General features: G+C 40.1%; 2 protein-coding genes across 2 annotated transcripts in view; both read left to right on the forward strand.

Annotated features, from left to right (window-relative positions):
* The window catches only part of LOC134196816 (phosphatidylinositol 4-kinase alpha-like), a 45317-nt gene extending 35841 nt beyond the window's left edge, over window positions 1–9476 (forward strand). Inside the window, exons 48-62 of the mRNA XM_062666037.1 lie at window positions 1543–1596; window positions 1673–1735; window positions 1794–1851; window positions 2972–3008; window positions 3073–3236; window positions 3715–3867; window positions 5660–5763; window positions 5826–5930; window positions 5997–6122; window positions 7031–7151; window positions 7218–7335; window positions 7394–7435; window positions 8962–9051; window positions 9118–9201; window positions 9259–9476. Of these exons, the coding sequence (XP_062522021.1) occupies window positions 1543–1596; window positions 1673–1735; window positions 1794–1851; window positions 2972–3008; window positions 3073–3236; window positions 3715–3867; window positions 5660–5763; window positions 5826–5930; window positions 5997–6122; window positions 7031–7151; window positions 7218–7335; window positions 7394–7435; window positions 8962–9051; window positions 9118–9201; window positions 9259–9310 (1371 nt within the window). The 3' untranslated portion in view covers window positions 9311–9476. The remainder of the gene's footprint in view (window positions 1–1542; window positions 1597–1672; window positions 1736–1793; window positions 1852–2971; window positions 3009–3072; window positions 3237–3714; window positions 3868–5659; window positions 5764–5825; window positions 5931–5996; window positions 6123–7030; window positions 7152–7217; window positions 7336–7393; window positions 7436–8961; window positions 9052–9117; window positions 9202–9258) is intronic.
* A 748-nt stretch (window positions 9477–10224) lies between these two features.
* LOC134196817 (uncharacterized) lies at window positions 10225–16421 on the forward strand. The gene is made up of 6 exons (XM_062666038.1): window positions 10225–10415; window positions 12848–13309; window positions 13365–13512; window positions 13565–13836; window positions 13900–14330; window positions 14993–16421. Exons 1-6 carry the CDS (start codon window positions 10225–10227, stop codon window positions 16090–16092), a joined length of 2604 nt encoding a protein of 867 aa, XP_062522022.1. The 3' UTR covers window positions 16093–16421.
* Window positions 16422–16932: the final 511 nt, after the last annotated feature.

The raw sequence follows: 16932 nt of genomic DNA on the forward strand, positions 1-16932 counted from the left end.
TACAAAAGTGTCCAGTTATGTCAACAGAAAGAAATGTGACGTTTAAGTACCAACATGTCGCGGTGTGAAGTAGAGACTTAGAAATAGAGGCTGCCCTCAAATACATGCCGCCCTCATTTAGAGGCCGCATTTCTGTAACCTTGTTAACAATAGAGGTCTCGGCCACTATCAGTGGCATAGCTGCGGGGTTCTTGGGGTTCAGTATCCAAAAGTTATGGGCGTGGTTGGTCATCTATCTTTATAGTCTAATAGAGTGATTTTATGTACTTAATTATACAGTACCGAAATGATACGTTGTTAGTTTGTAAATCTATACGTATATACATACACAGTTAATTTTGAACAAATTAATATTAATTTTAAACAAATTAATATTAATCTTGAACAAATTAATATTAATCTTGATCAAATTAAAATTAATAATGAACCATCTCCCCAAAACTTGGCTACAACCGCTGCCACTATTCCAAGAAATAAGGAATGTTTTTGATGTCTGGAACATATGGTTCTGGTTTAAAAGTCATGATACTTTACCACATATGTAGAACTACTTGCACGACTACATCGAAATTTGCAGCTATAGACCGTGATTCAAGTCCTCCAATTTGCTTTGCCTGCTGGCCACCACTCTCCGACTTTTATTTCATAATTGGAATTGCTAGAAAACTTACTGAGGATAACAGACAACCGAGACTATGTAGAGAGCGAGTACGTAGCCACATCTAAGATATACAAACTCAGACAGTCAATGAAAGAGATGGACAGTGGCTGAAATGTTGTTTTCGTATATTGTAGTAATTGTATCAACTAAGCAACAGGCACACAAACAGACACAGACAGACAGACAGACAGACAGACAGACTTTCTAAACTTCTTTCGCAAAAGAAGAGAAGAACAAAAAATGGATAAATACAGAAAGGTACGGCTTCCTGGTGGATCTATGGTCAAAGTCACTCCCCTAGTCCTGGAACACTTTGGGAGATAGGGAGAAGAGGGAAATATGTTTTTGCAAAAGATTTCAAAACATTCATTGTACGGAATTGGAAAGCCAAATGCACTAGAGTTTATTGACAGTTGGAGGAAGAGATTCTCAGTACAACTCCAGAAGTATAACGCCAAAGTCGTTCTGAAGAAGAGTTCCGCACTTTGCAGTGATGGTGTCAACAAGCTCGTGTCCTACGGCACTCAGTTTTTTAGTCACTGATTGTCTCTGGGTTGCTGCATGCTAGTAGTTTATAGCTCATTCTTAGTGAAGTGTATAGTGTGTAGATTATGGACAAGGTACATTTGAACTTAAGTACTTACTATTTTGCTGAAATGTAATATAGTCTTGTGTTCAAAAATATATGATGACAGACAGACAGACAGACAGACAGACAGACAGACAGACAGAGCCACAAAGACAGACAGATAGACACAAACATGCAGACACACCGACAGACAGAGAGAGAGTAGTTACTGCCATAACTGTCATTGAACAGGCAGTAAAGGCATGTAGGTTGAACGTATTGTGATCATGGGTACCGAGTGTTGTTCTTTTAGGAAGAAAAATTGTTCTACATTCCACAACTCGTGCAGGCTGTTCGATACGATAAGGTTTTACGCTTACTACTTAGCATCATATCAAGTACCACGTTGTTCAACATTTCCAAGTGTTTTTGTTGCGTTTCAGCTTGGCTTTGTGTCTGAGTACATCGAACAGGCTGCAGCACAATCTCAGATGCTTGCCCATCAGGTGACATCATTTAATGCCTGAATAGTTCACAATAATTTGTCAACATATTCTATTACAGCTGCTGTGGAACATGAAAACAAATATTTATGTGGACGATGACTCTCAAGTGAAAGACCGTAAGCCTATCAATTAGTACAACATACTAGTCTTACAGTACAATACTGACCACAAATATACTAAAATACAAATACACTTTTTGATAACAATGACTATCACAACATGCCTGATTCTTGTCAGTATCAGGCCTGTAGCCTGGGGGCCAAGGGGGTAGATAAACCGCCCACTCAGCTGTGTAGGTCTGCTTTCAATCAAATTAATGTACTGGTGTGTTGCACAGAACGTGTCTTTAATTTGTGAATACGTATCCACGTTAAACTTGTTTCTATGCCATCCCTACATTTCTCCTCATTTTGTAAGAAAATGTTTGAAATTTTAATATATAATTAATAATTAATTAATAGGTAATTAATAACTTGACATAGTTTCTTTTGATCACAATTGTTGTAGCAGTGTGTTGCTAGTATTATTGTTAGTTAAAGTTATTGATATCAATAGAGTTGTTATGACATAAATTTACTAAATAATAATTAATTACTATGTATACTTATTACTATATTTATATATATTACCTTATTTAGTATTATACTAAATGTATCAGTGTATGTATTATAAATATTGTTATATATAATTATTATATATTATTATATATAATCAAAAAGCAAAAACATGTGACATGTATGTGATGGTGTTACTCCATTTTGTGTTTTACACACACACACACACACACACACACACACACACACACACACACACACACACACACACACACACACACACACACACACACACACACACACACACACACACACACACCACTTCTGAAGCCAGGCTACAGCCATGGGTTTTATTTGTTACACACATCTGGATGGACCTAAGGCGTGCCATTTACAGGAACACATTCTAGTGTGGTAACCAAGATAGATGGCGTTGCTCTTTTCAGAGATCTGTCCCCACCCAATCACGTACTCTCGAATGATATGCAAATCAACTTTGTAGGTGCTCTACTTCCACAACATCTGGAAATGTCCCACGATTTCTTCGATTTGTGGATAGACTTTAGTTAACTGTTTGTTTAGTTTATTATGTTGTGTATGAATGAGATAGACCAGACGTACAATGTTGAATGTAATGCTAACGTATTCAAGATTGCAGTGTAAAAACATGATTTTTTTGCAGCTGATATTGGAGAAAAGCTAGAGAATCTTATTGAACGGTTTGTTGTCATTGTATGCTTGCAGTCAGTGTCACTGATGATGTTTATTATGGTGTGATTGTAGAATTACATCAAACTTGTCTGGTGCTGCATTGGCGTTCTATAAACGTGAGTTTAGTTTTTTCAACAAGGTGACGGCCATATCAGGGCAAATTAGACAGTTTCCACGTGGACCGGAAAGAAAGAAGGCATGCCTGGAAGCTCTTGCAAAGATAGAACCCGAGCCAGGTTGAGATTGTTTGTTTGTTTGTTTGGTAATTCATACACACATGAGCTTGCAGACTTGTGTGTGTGTGTGTGTGTGTGTGTGTGTGTGTGTGTGTGTGTGTGTGTGTGTGTGTGTGTGTGTGTGTGTGTGTGTTGTGTGTGTGTGTGTGTGTGTGTTGTGTGTGTGTGTGTGTGTGTGTGTGTGTGTGTGTGTGTGTGTGTGTGTGTGTGTGTGTTGTGTGTGTGTGTGTGTGTGTGTGTGTGTGTGTGTGTGTGTGCGTGCGTGCGTACGTGCATGTGTTGTGTGTGTGTGTGTGTGTGTGTGTGTGTGTGTGTGTGTGTGTGTGTACTTGATTATCCTGTAACGTGTTTATACTTGATTATCCTGTAACGTGTTTATACTTGATTATCCTGTTACGTACACTTTATGTTTTGATACACAATGTTATGCATTGATGGATGTTTAGACACGTGTTGTTTACTGATCTCTGTTCTGTAGGTGTGTACCTGCCCAGTAACCCTGATGCCGTTGTGCTTGATATTGACAAGTCATCCGGTCGGCCTATGCAGAGTGCAGCTAAAGCACCTTTCTTAGCCAAGTTCAGAGTTAGAAAGTGTGGAGTAGAAGAGTTGGAGAAACTGAACACAGAAGGTTAGCAGCATTGCACTATTTTCTCATTTCTCATTGGCGACATAAATTGTTGCTGCTAGATTTAAATTTGTGCATTTGCTTTTGTCTGTCTGTCTGTCTGTCTGTCTGTCTGTTTGTTTGTATATCTGTCTGTCTGTCTGTCTATTTGTCTGTCTATCTGTCTCTCTGTTTGTCTGTCTGTTTGTTTGTCTGTTTGTCTGTTTGTCAGTTTGTGTGTGTGTGTGTGTGTGAGAGAGAGAGATTTTGTTTTTCTGTCTGTTTGTGCGTGTGTGTTTGTTCGTTTGCCTGTTTGTGTGTGTGTGTGTGTGTGTGTGTGTGTGTGTGTGTCTGTGTGTCTGTCTGTCTGTCTGAAACTTTACCACCAATGCCCAAGTCAAACCATGAAGATGGAGAACAACAGTCTCTTAATGACTTTATTTCATATCCAAAGAAATTACAGCATCAATTATCCACAAAGATTGCCAGTGATAGTGCTACTAATATTATTATACAAGCACAGTCTGATAGAGATGCAGCACAGTTGAGATCCCTGCAAAGACGAGGGGCTGGTGCATGGCTGGATGTCATCCCCACTTCTGCTCAGCACGCTTTTAAAATAAACGAATTTTCTGTAGCGTCTTACCTGAGGTTGGGAGTGGCTCTACCTTTCAGCAATTGGATTGAAAAGTGTGATTGTGGTCATGATTTGGATGAATACGGATACCATCTTTTAACCTGTAAATATGGTGTGGACCTGTGTGGTCTCACAATTCAATCTTGAATGGGTAGAGTGAATGCCTGTCTGACCTTCACCTTCCCCATCAAACACACCAAAACATCAATACATCAACACTGAAGACCGTCCAGATATTACAATGTTTGATCCGAATACTGGACAGAATTTAGATCGTGATGTGTCCCTGGCTTATCCGTGGAGTCAGGACATTATTAGGAGGGTTAGCAAGGAAAATGGTCATGCTGCTGCAACAAGAGAAGAAAAGAAAAGAAAAAAGAAAATCAGAAGAGCTTGTTCCAGGAGGTATGTATCAAGATGTGTTCCTCTTGTGAAGAACATTATGGGAGGTGGGGCACAAAAGCAGAGTATTTTTCTGCAGCATTTGTCACAACAGTCAGCAATTTTAATGTTTCCATGTTCATGTCATATTGGAGAAAATGATTTTCTACAATTCTGCAAAGATGTAATGCCAAAGTTATTCTTAGAAAACTTTTAAAACTGTCACCTAATCATGGTGATTTAGATAGATTATTTGATTTTGACATTCAAAGTCAAGTCCATTAGTTAATGACTTTGTTGTTTGCAAGGACTGATTTGTATTTAGAAAGTTCTAGCATATCTACAAGTAGAATCTGTATGAGAATAAATTATCTGTCTGTCTGTCTGTCTGTCTGTCTGCTTGTCTGTGTGTGTGTGTGTGTGTGTGTGTGTGTGTGTGTGTGTGTGTGTGTGTGTGTGTGTGTGTGTGTGTGGTGTGTGTGTGTGTGTGTGTGTGTGTGTGTGTGTGTGTGTGTGTGTGTGTGTGTGTGTGTGTGTGTGTGTGTGTGTGTGTGTGTGTGTGTGTGTGTGTGTGTGTGTGTGTGTGTGTGTGTGTGTGTGTGTGTGTGTGTGTGTGTGTGTGTTTCTGTCTGCTTGTCTGTCTGTATATGTGAGTTTGTTTGTCTGTCGGTCTGTCTGTGTGTTTGTGTGTCTGTCTGTCTGTGTGTGTCTCTCTGTCTGTCTGCTGCCTGTCATGTGCACACATGAAGCTGTTCAATATCTATACTATTTTACCTAATATTTTATCAATGGTTCCAGAAGATGAAACTGATGGCAACATTATTCCGCAAACAACGACGTTTCTAGATGATGGCAGCTACTGGCAAGCAAGCATTTTTAAAGTTGGAGACGACGTTAGGCAGGTAACACCTAAACAACAATATACTGTTTCCACAGCTGTTATTCCATTGATACTGCAATACAGGACATGCTAGCTCTTCAAGTAATTGGGTTGCTGAAGACAATATATGACAAAGTTGGGCTTGATCTCTACATGGTACCATACAGAGTAGTAGCAACGAGCAGTGGGGTGCGGAACACACGAACTGTGTGCGTTGTGTTCTTGTTGTGATGTTGGCTTGGGATTATTGTACAGTGTGGAGTAATCGAATGCGTTCCTGACAGCAAATCACGAGACGAACTTGGACAGACTACTGAGCTTAACTTGCACGAGTATTTTGTGAAGACATATGGTGACGAGAGCACATTCAAGTATCAGGAGGTAACTAAATATTAATATTAATGAATTAATTAAATACAATAAATTAATTAATATTAATCAATAAATAAAGCATAACAAATTAATTAATATTAATGTATAAAGTATAATAATAAATAAATATTAATAAATTAATTAAGTATAATAAATTGATTAACAATTTATATTAAAATAGCTATAATATTAGTACACTTGATTAACTATTAATATTTATAAATATTAATAAATTAATAAATAATGTATATTAATTAATATTGATAATTAATCATGTGTACTAGTATTATAGTTATAACACAAAATAGAAATAAAATATAAAAAATAGAAATAAGAAATAAAATATAGACACAAAATAAAAATAAATAATTAGGTATATATAATTAATATTAATAAATAAATTAAGTATAATAAATTTATTAATAATTTATATTAATAACTATAATATTAGAACACATGATCAATTATTAATATTAATAAACTAATTAAATATAATAATTTAATTAATATTAATAAATTAATTATGTAGAATAAATAAATAAATTTTAATTTATGTTATTAACTACAATATTACTACACTTGATCAATAATTATAATCGCACTCTTTATGTGTCTCTAAGCCTGATAACCAGTGAGGCTTGCCTCACTGAGTAGACAATGTTGTTAGTTTGTAGTTATTAGTTATTGTTGTTGTTGTTGTTGTTGTTGTTGTTCTTGATGTTGGTTTTTAGTGCTTAGTGACTATTCGTTGTATTGTCATATGTTTGTGTGTTTGTTTGCTCTGTCTACTCATTGATATTAATATTGTCTAAAACATTAAAAACTTTTATGTGTGACTGTCTGCTTTGTGTATTAGTTAATTGCTACTGTATGTATGTATTATCTGTATTTATGTCGCTGCTGTTTTGTGATGTTAGGCGCGACGTAATTTCATCAAAAGTATGGCTGCGTATTCTGTCTTCTGTTTTCTACTACAAATTAAGGACAGACACAATGGGAACATCATGCTAGACAGAGTGGGCCATATTATTCACATCGGTACACATTGTGCTTTACTGTTGTGAGCGAACTGAATCAGCTTTTTTTATTGGTATATATACATAGACTTTGGTTTTATGTTTGAGTCGTCGCCTGGTGGGAACATGGGATTTGAACCCGACGTGAAACTGACACAAGAAATGACGTTACTCTTGGGAGGAAGCATGGACTCTCCATCGTTCCAGTAGACAACACGTTTGTGTTACTGTTGGTTTAGTTTGCTATTGTGCTTGTGATTTCAGGTGGTTTATGGAGCTGTGTGTCAAAGGCTATCTCGCAATCAGGTTTGTTAGTATGCCAACATGCTGGGTTTACAGTACTAGTTGCATGTGACAGTAGGGATACGTGTAGGTTTCCAAATGATCTAACAGACATGCCAATCTACACTATCTGGACTGGTCATACTTTTGATACACACAGTAGAATGGACGTCTTGCAGTGTTCTGCCCAGGATTTTCAGAGTGGTGGTCGTGTATGCGTTGCATTAAGGAGGGGTGGGTTATTTCTGACAAGAAAAAGCGCTAAACAGAATGTATTGCACTGTTGATGGGTAAGAGCAGACTAAGAAAGGTGCAACTTTTTGTTAACTATCGGGGAATTATGTTGCCCAATCTCACATCTATACTATGGCATGGTTAGAAGTCTGCCATCCTTTGGAGCAAGCAAACTACTAGTGGTGGTCAGAACATATGTGGAGTGTAGTCGGTGTTTGGAGAGTGATGGTTGGTCCTGACCATCTTCAACCACTGTGGGCAGACTCCTGATCTTGTAAGGTATATCATAGGCGTAGAAACAAGGAGTGAGGGGTGTGTGTGTGAGGGGGGACTGGGGCGAGGGGGGACTGGGGCGAGGGGGGACTGGGGCGAGGGGGGACTGGGGTGAGGGGGACTGGGGCATGTGTCTTCTCAACTTTTCCAGCTGTCAAGTGATCTGGTGATATATAAGGATGACAGATGTAGAAACTGATAACACAAACATGGCATACAGTATTACCCTACTGCTGCTAATGTTTTCGAGTAATAATCTTTTCGAAATTTGCCTTTGAAAATAATAGGATAAGAGAATAATAGTATTTTGGTCTTTAAAATTGTTGGTTGTTTGGGCTTTTGGTTTTACGCATGCACTTGAAACATTGTCAAAAATGGCCGCTAGACGGAAGTGTGCAGCTCAAGACGCTAACTAGAGATGTATAGAGAATTGAATCATTTGAAAGAATTAATAAATAATTAAATCGAAAAATGACTAATATTGCACATCAACACCTCGAGAAAATTAGATTATTTTTGGAGTCTCGAAAACATTAGGAGCAGTAGAGTACTGCACTACTAACTCGTGTGTGTGTGTGTGTGTGTGTGTGTGTGTGTGTGTGTGTGCACGTGCACGTGCGCATGTGCGTGCGTGGGGTTTGTGTGGTGTGTGTGGTGTGGTGTGTGTGTGTGTGTGTGTGTGTGTGTGTGTGTGTGTGTGTGTGTGTGTGTGTGTGTGTGTGTGTGTATGTTGGTTTCCTGTTAATTGCTGTGTAGCATGCATATATAGCCACACCTTTCTAGGCAAATGTGTGCCCCTCAACCGAATCAAAGTTCCTACACCTATTTGTGTGTACAGTACGACTTGTATAGTAGAGTTCTGACAAGATACACAAACATTACTATTTTCTTGAGAAAGATTATTGAGACAGATAGTAGTAATTGTTTATAGACATTAGAAGGTCTGCTGAGGTTGTCCGACGTGATGTTGTTGTGTCAGTGTAAAGCAATCAGACTGAAAAGAAATGTCGTTTTGGTTACTATTGTATGATGTTTGCTGTTAGGCCATACATGGATCAATTTATTGCTTTGGTTGCCATGATGCTAGACTCAAAACTGCCTTGTTTCAGAGGGAATACACTTATGCCATTCACGTGAGTTCACGAGCATGTCATTCTATGTAGTATGACTGGTTCAGCTGCTGTTGTTGTTTTTTTCAGGGCTCGAATGCAGCCACAGTTGACCGAGCGGCCAGCAGCACTGCATATAATGAAGGTCATTCGATATTGCTATCAACACATGCGGTATGATGTTTTGATGTTACTATTGCTTCTGGGGTAGACTAAGTGTGTTGTCTGTAGTACCACTATGTATGACATGATTCAGTACGCTCAGAATCGATACTTCTACTAGTCAAGTGACTCACAGTGAAGTAGCATGAATCTTGTGGTGTTGGCATGTACACACTAGAAATTATGCACACAAGATTTGCAGCTCCTAGTACAATGACTGAGGCATGAAAATTTTAATTAATTCTATTGATCGAAAAATGTAATAAACCATACAACTTAGTATTGCACTGTTGTCAATGAGTGTGTTGTTATCGCTAATAATTATTGTCAGTGGCACTTGCTGTAAGACTTGACCTAACGCCCGCTAACTAAGCGAAATTATGAAAATTAGCGCACGCTAACCACAATTAATTTTACCAATAAATGACTGAAACTTGCTAAATAGTCTTAGTCACTTCTCTAGCTCGTATGATTCTGAAAACGGAATCTTTCAATATTGAGCAGCCTGATGACTTCAAATATTTGGTAGGTCCCCTATTGTGTGGTAAAACATCTCTAGCATTGGCTCTATGGGCAACCACTCACTAATTTATTATCTGCTCCAGGTTTGTAATTTGGTAGTGTAGCTACTACAGAATATCAGATGGTGTTGTAGTACTGTACTAACGTCGCTGGGATTCACCCACGTGACTATAATTATCGTTGAATGCACTGAGCTTGTTAACCAATCAAAATATTTTTAGCTTTTAGACACACCTTTTGGGCGTGTCTAATTATACGGGAAGGTTTTAGCGGTGCGTGCGGCTTGGTCCTACTAGTACGTACTAGCCTCGCAAGCCAGGCTCTTCCGCGCAGTCGCTGAGCTAACCGCACGTGAATCACACGAGGAGGAGGAGCTTTTACCGGAATTGCTCTTCTCGCGTTGGAGCAATTCCGGTAAAAGCTCCTCCTCCTCGTGTGATTCACGTGCGGTTAGCTCAGCGACTGCGCGGAAGAGCCTGGCTTGCGAGGCTAAGTACGTACTAGCCTTTCGACATGGAACGCTCTTGTGACTTTGGTGCTACGCTGCCCGTGGGCGATTTGTCTGAAATGTTTCAGTTGCAGCCAACCGATGACGAGATTTTCGACGACTCTGAGTCGGTTGTGTCTTCGGACTCTTCATCGGGCGACGGGACTGACAACGAAGAAGCTCTACCCATTGGTGAAGACGGCGATGACGCCACGCTGTAAGTGTAACAATTTGATGTCTAATGGTTTGGTTTTTTCATACGCAGTCTAGGTAGGGATCCTAGAATGCGCACCACCACTCTAAACGCGCCAAATTTTTGGCGCGAAGATGATCCGCCACGCAGAGCCGGATATAGAGAGTTGCGACAACCCGGATTATGGGCGCCATTTTGTGTCCAGCTGACGGTAGTAAAAATTGTTGTATAAATTGTACGAGCATCGACAAAGCTTGAAGTTAATGGAACTTATTACTATAGGTATGAACAACACTTTCCCTAATTTTGAGGGACTTTGTATGTACGTAGAGTATTTTCGACAGCGGCACTCTAGAATCCAGATGACGATAGATAGGGTTAGAGCTCACTTGTCATTTTAAAAGATCTCACGTTGCTTTCCTTGGTACTCGAAAAACTAAGTGATGGCATCAGCGGGAAGTGAAACTGAGATTTGCCGTGGTGTGCGCTGCCTCGGAGTTCGGACTGTGTCAGTAAGGCTTTCCCAGATATTACAAGCGCAGTGAGACTGAGATTAGTCAATGGAGGGGCAAAGGGACACCTTTAAAAAGTGGTTTCTTTATTTTTGGTTTATAATATATTAAAAATATACTATATTTTTAATTTCTAATTACCTCTCATGTTAAGTACCTGCAATTATAGTCCATGCACCATATAATTCCAATACAATAGGCTTGAGAACAGTGGCAACAGTAAAGTTGTCGGTAAAGTAGTAAGCAACTATCTGCTTCCACCGTGATGCTAACCCACTCAACCTAAAAGTGTGTGGCACGCCCATGCTTAACTTGACCAGGCAGTGTGACTTCGCCTCTGACCACTACTTGTATCAAACTCAACCCCTGGGGTAACGGACATTTCATTCATTGTCAAACAGCAACGTTTCTCCTGTTCACAAAGATGCTGCAGTTTTGAGTGAAGATGGTCTATGGTAGAGTTAGAAGAGGTGGTTGACATTCTTCATTGAAGATTACGTACAGATGGCAATGGATGCTGCTGTTTCAAAAGTAGGTTGTATTCAACAGATCCACGAGCACATCAAAGTTCTTAATTAATGGTTGACGATGTCCAAAGCGTGTCTCTCATGCTATAGGCCTCTTGAAAGAGCGGTGAGCTGGTCTTTTCCAGAACATGCCAAATCTTTCCTTTATTTTCAGTTTCTGATGCAAAATTGTTCTCTTTTCATGTTTAGCTTGAACTAGCTCTCGTCAATGTAAAGGCACTACACGGGTCTGGGAGACCGAGGGTAGGCCACGTGTACATATATAGATGCCAATATATAATCCCCGTATAATATCAAAATTCCATACTATTCCTGGATACTCCCACCACGATACAGTACATACACAAATCACCTGTTGCACAAATAAACAAATAGTAACAGCAGTGGGAGTGGCTAGGGTTAGGCCAGTATGCTACCTATGTTTCCCTAAAATATTGACGAAGGTAGAATGGCAGCTGGTGCTGTTTACGCTGCAGTCCATGGTGTCTGCTTTGGGCCTGATCCCCAATGCGATGTTATTGACTACATGCAGATGAGAGGCCTACTTTCTAGGCACGAACAATCTAACAGCTGCCAGGGGTAGCCATGTTGATCAAACCCTTTCATTGGTGCAAAGATGGCTACTGTGCATATGGAGGACCAGGAGGTGCTCGGAACTTGCTTGCCAACAAATTTATGTCTAGTAAATGGCCACACACTTCCTTGCAATACGCGTGAGCTTGAACATCATGTGCTTCACCACATCACCACATCCCTTCCTGTAGCCACCTACATAGTTGATGCTGAACTCTTGTGATGCCAAAATTGTGAAATTGTGATGCCAAGATTTGGATAGTCTGTCTCCAAATCGTGACGTCACATGACGTCTGTTGCCAGAATTGGCGACATGACCACAGTTGGACACCCCTGTACTAGTAGCAGAGGTGGAAGGGATTGTAATAGTTATTGATATAAACTAATTACACAGGATACCATTGAATATATTGCATTCGACATTGTTGCCTGCTGTCATACATTATACATTTAGCGCACAAACAAGTAGCCTGAAGTAGGTGGTATGTAAGCAAGTAATGAAGTGAAGCGTCTAGTCGTCAACCAGAACCACTCCCATTGCTGTTAGTTTGTTTGTGCAACAGACTGTTTGTGTACGTGCTACACCACCTGCAATGTAATGGTAGGAGTATTTGGGAATAGTATGGAATCTGATATCATGTCTGCAGTGGTCAGTCATGCTTAGGTGGTGTGCATATTTACAAGATTTTGTTTTAGTACTGCCTGTTGGGAAGATTTGAGTTATGGGCATAGCAATGCACGTGTTGTGTTGCCATTGCTAGGGCTGTGTAGCTGTATCTAGCGGTTACACATGCAATATATTGCAATCATGCAAACATTTTCTAATATTTTATATATTTATTAGCCCTCCTTCACCTCAGCATCATTCTCCTTCATTACCTGTTCCTCATCTATCGCCTCCATCTTCATCACTATCCGTTTTATCCATTCCTCATTTATCACTTCCTGCTACTTCTCCTCCTGCCACTTCATCTCCTGCTTCTTCGCCATCATCGTCAACTCGTCTTCGTCCTCGTCGTCCATTACAACAACCAGTTCGTCAGTCTCAACATCTTTCCACACTTTCGTCGTCGTCGCATTCATCTGATTCCGAGTCTGAGCCAGCTGCCTCTGTTGATCGCCGCACTGATGCACTGGACGTCCTGCATTTGTGTCACATTCCACCGGATGATGATTACCAACTACAGTTGCCACCGTTTGCACCACGAAGGCAACCGGGATTCTACCCTCCCCAACCTTATCCTACCGATGCTGTAGGCTTTTTCAAATTATTTTTCACTGACGAAATGATCGAGATCATCAGAATGTATGTGTTTGATGTTTTTCCTATGCGTTTGTGTCTATGTTATAAATTCTTTTAGAAACAGCAACATCAACGGTGAAGATAATTGCAGAAAAAGTTATAAAGGAAAATCTGGAGGGCGCCGAGGGGAGGGTAGATTTCGTCCAGTGACGACTGCAGAGATGAACTCACTGATAGGGCTCTTGATATACATGGGACTTGTCAAGGTATACTATCACAAATCACATAGTGTTTTTATTTTTAATTATGTATTGGTAGGTCCCTGGGCTCTCTGATTACTGGCGCACAACTTTTCCTTTCTACGGGTTGTGGGCCAGAAGGTTCATGTCTCGCGATCGTTTTGATGCGATCCTATCGGTCCTACAGTTGGAAAATCCTCGTACTGCCAAGGACCGAGAGACTGACCCATTGAGGAGTGTACGTACAGTCTTTGAAGCTTTGCGTCGTAATTGCTTGGAATATGGTCAGCCTCATGCCCGTGTCTCACTTGACGAGCGAATGGTGAAAGCTAAAGGTCGTTTTGCCTTTCGGTATATAAACATTTCTATTACATAAAGGCTATAGGTTGTTATTAGATGTCTTGCTATTATTAGGCAATACATGAAAAACAAGCCCGTCAAGTGGGGAGTGAAGTTGTATTGTGTATGCGATTCTATCTCTGCCTACACATACAACTTTGATATTTACACGGGCAAGGAAACGCGTCAACCATCAGTGGCGGCGACAGCAGGAATGACAACAGCAACAGCAGCAACCACATCAGCTGGCTCAGATCGGAAACGACAGAAGACGATATGTCATGCAGCGGATGGCACAAGTGTGATCCATCGTACAGTCATGCGTATGATGGATCCTCTCCTTGATCAGGGGTACATCGTATACACAGATCAATACTATACATCGGGACCTTTGTTCAAGGAGCTCTACAACCGGGGTACAATGGCCTGTGGTACAGTCCAGATAAACAGGAAGGGTGTTCCTCCAGACGTGAAGAACACATGTGTGTTCGCAAAATCACCACGCGGTAAGCATAGCAAATTATTAATGTGTTTACAGTAGAAGCTTGGAATTACGACCACCTTCAGGACTATGGTTTGTTGGTTCTATTTATGAGGTGGTCTTTGTTCTGAATCTGCGTGGGAATGTCTAGGCTACACCCACATCACTAGAACCCGGATGTTGGTTGTAGCACTGTTAATTACATGATGCAATGTTTGTAGGAATGATTAAAGTAAAGCGGGGTTTTACTGTATATATACATGTAAGTCACATGCAAAACCAGATCTTTCCTTTCGTCACGTCTTTCCGATGCCAAACTTTGTAGCGAGTTGCCGCTGACTTTCTGTCACTCTCATCAACTAGTCTCCATATTTCTTCAAGCGACAGTTCTTTCCTCTTCTTCACAGATTTTGCAGAGCTTGACACTACCATTTTTGTACGCTTTATCCGGGAATACCGATGAGGTGTGCATGTGCTTGACCGCAATTGCGAGGTCTAAGAATGGTCGGAGGGACCATAAATGTTGGTCACAATTCTGAATTCGGAGGTGGTCGTGTTTCTGAGAACACAATGTGTTACAGAGATCCTTGTAAAGCTTAGGACAGAAGGAAAGTGGTCGTATTTTCGGGATGGTCGCAAGGCGGGGTTCTACGGTATTAGCAAATACCATTATAGTTTTGTGTTTAGGTTCATTTCGTTATGCACGCGATGGTCCACTCTGTACCATCCAATGGGTGGACCGGAACGTGGTGACACTCATGAGCACCCTTCATTCTGGACACCATCATACTCCCTGCACAAGATTTACTAAGGATCGCGCAAAGTATGATGGGTATCGCAGGATCACTATTTCCAGACCTGAGGCTATTTCTGACTACAATGCACACATGGGAGGGGTCGACAAGTCGGACCAGATGATAAAATATTATGAAGTTCTGCACAAGAGCCTCAAGTACTGGAAGAAGATCTTTCTGCACATGATTGACTTAGCTATACTCAACAGCTTCATCATGTTTACTGCCCTTCAAAAACAACATCCTCAAGATGAACGTCTCCAGAGGAAAGGGCAGTATGCGCAGAAAGACTTCAGGTGTGAGCTTATCCGAGGGTTGGCAGGAATTGACACTAAGGAACCTTTAGCACAGTATAGTTTTTTGACAAAAAGAATGGTACAGGTTCCCACACCAACACCACAACAACAGAAACGACAACAAGAAGAAGAAGAACAACAACAACAGCAAATCCAGCAATTGCAAGTACTAATTCGACAACAACAAGAAAAAATACAACAACAACAACTTATACAAGAACAACAGCAACAACAACTCGTACAACAACATCAACAAATGCAACAACAACAACAAGTACATACACAACAAGAACAACACATTCAACAACTACAAATCGTACAACAACAGATGCAACAGCAACTCATACAACGACAACAACGTATAGAACAACAGCAACAACAATTCGTACAACAACATCAACAAATGCAACAACAACAACAACAAATACAACAACAACAACAACAAATGCAACAACAACAACAACAAATACAACAACATCAACAACAAATACAGCAATTGCCAGACCCTCGGTATAGCTCACACATCCCGGTTGTAGCAGAGGGGTTAGTACGTTGCATTGTTTGCCGATCTCAAGGCAGGAAGAATACGAAGACCAGGTATCGATGCCAAGAATGCAACGTCCCCCTCTGTGTGTCATCCGCTGAGCGACAGTGCTTTCAGACTTACCATACGGAAGGATATGATCGTGACATTTGACTGTATATACCTGTGTCTCTCTATATAGGAGAGCTGTCTCTCTGTGTGTATGTGTTATATTGTTTGTTGTGTATACTTTCATAGTTTATTGATTGTATTGTATAGTTTTATTTATATAGTGTTGTAGAGATGGGTGATATGTGTGTTATATTTTAGTTTGTATATAGTACCAGTTTGGGGTTTCATTTAGTGTTGATTAGGTGTATAATTGAAACAGTGAAGTCACTGCTGCAACTATTTTGTACTATTTTAGCAGTTTGCATAGAATTATTTTCTAAATTCAACTTGACATCGATTGTGATGTAGAATTTTGGTAGCACTAGCTGAATAGCCAGTATTGCTTTGGTTGCCATGATGCTAGACTCAAAACTTCCTTGTTTTCAGAGGGAACACACTTATGCCATTCACGTGAGTTCATGAGCATGTCATTCTATGTAGTATGAATGCAGCCACAGTTGACCGAGCGGCCAGCAGCACTGCATATAATGAAGGTCATTCAATATTGCTATCAACACATGCGGTATGATGTTTCGATGTTACTATTGCTATTGGGGTAGACTAAGTGTGTTGTTTGTAGTACCACTATATATGACATGATTCAGTACGCTCAGAATCGATACTTCTACTAGTCAAGTGACTCACAATGAAGTAGCATGAATCTTGTGGTGTTGGCATGTACACACTAGAAATTATGCACACAAGGTTTGCAGCTCAGTACAATGACTGAGGCATGAAAATTTTAATTAATTCTATTGATCGAAAAATGTAATAAACCATACAACTTAGTATTGCACTGTTGTCAATGAGTGTGTTGTTATCGCTAATAATTATTGTCAGTGG

The sequence above is a fragment of the Corticium candelabrum genome, chromosome 21 (assembly GCF_963422355.1).
Source record: "Corticium candelabrum chromosome 21, ooCorCand1.1, whole genome shotgun sequence".
Lineage (NCBI taxonomy): Eukaryota > Metazoa > Porifera > Homoscleromorpha > Homosclerophorida > Plakinidae > Corticium > Corticium candelabrum.

Excerpts from the sequence above, each read along its gene's own strand:
- LOC134196817 (XM_062666038.1), top strand. The coding sequence starts at position 10,225 with ATGGAACGCTCTTGTGACTTTGGTGCTACGCTGCCCGTGGGCGATTTG. Across the intron at positions 10,416-12,847 it reads GACGGCGATGACGCCACGCT|CCCTCCTTCACCTCAGCATC; the intron begins GTAAGTGTAACA and ends TATATTTATTAG. Across the intron at positions 13,513-13,564 it reads TATACATGGGACTTGTCAAG|GTCCCTGGGCTCTCTGATTA; the intron begins GTATACTATCAC and ends ATGTATTGGTAG.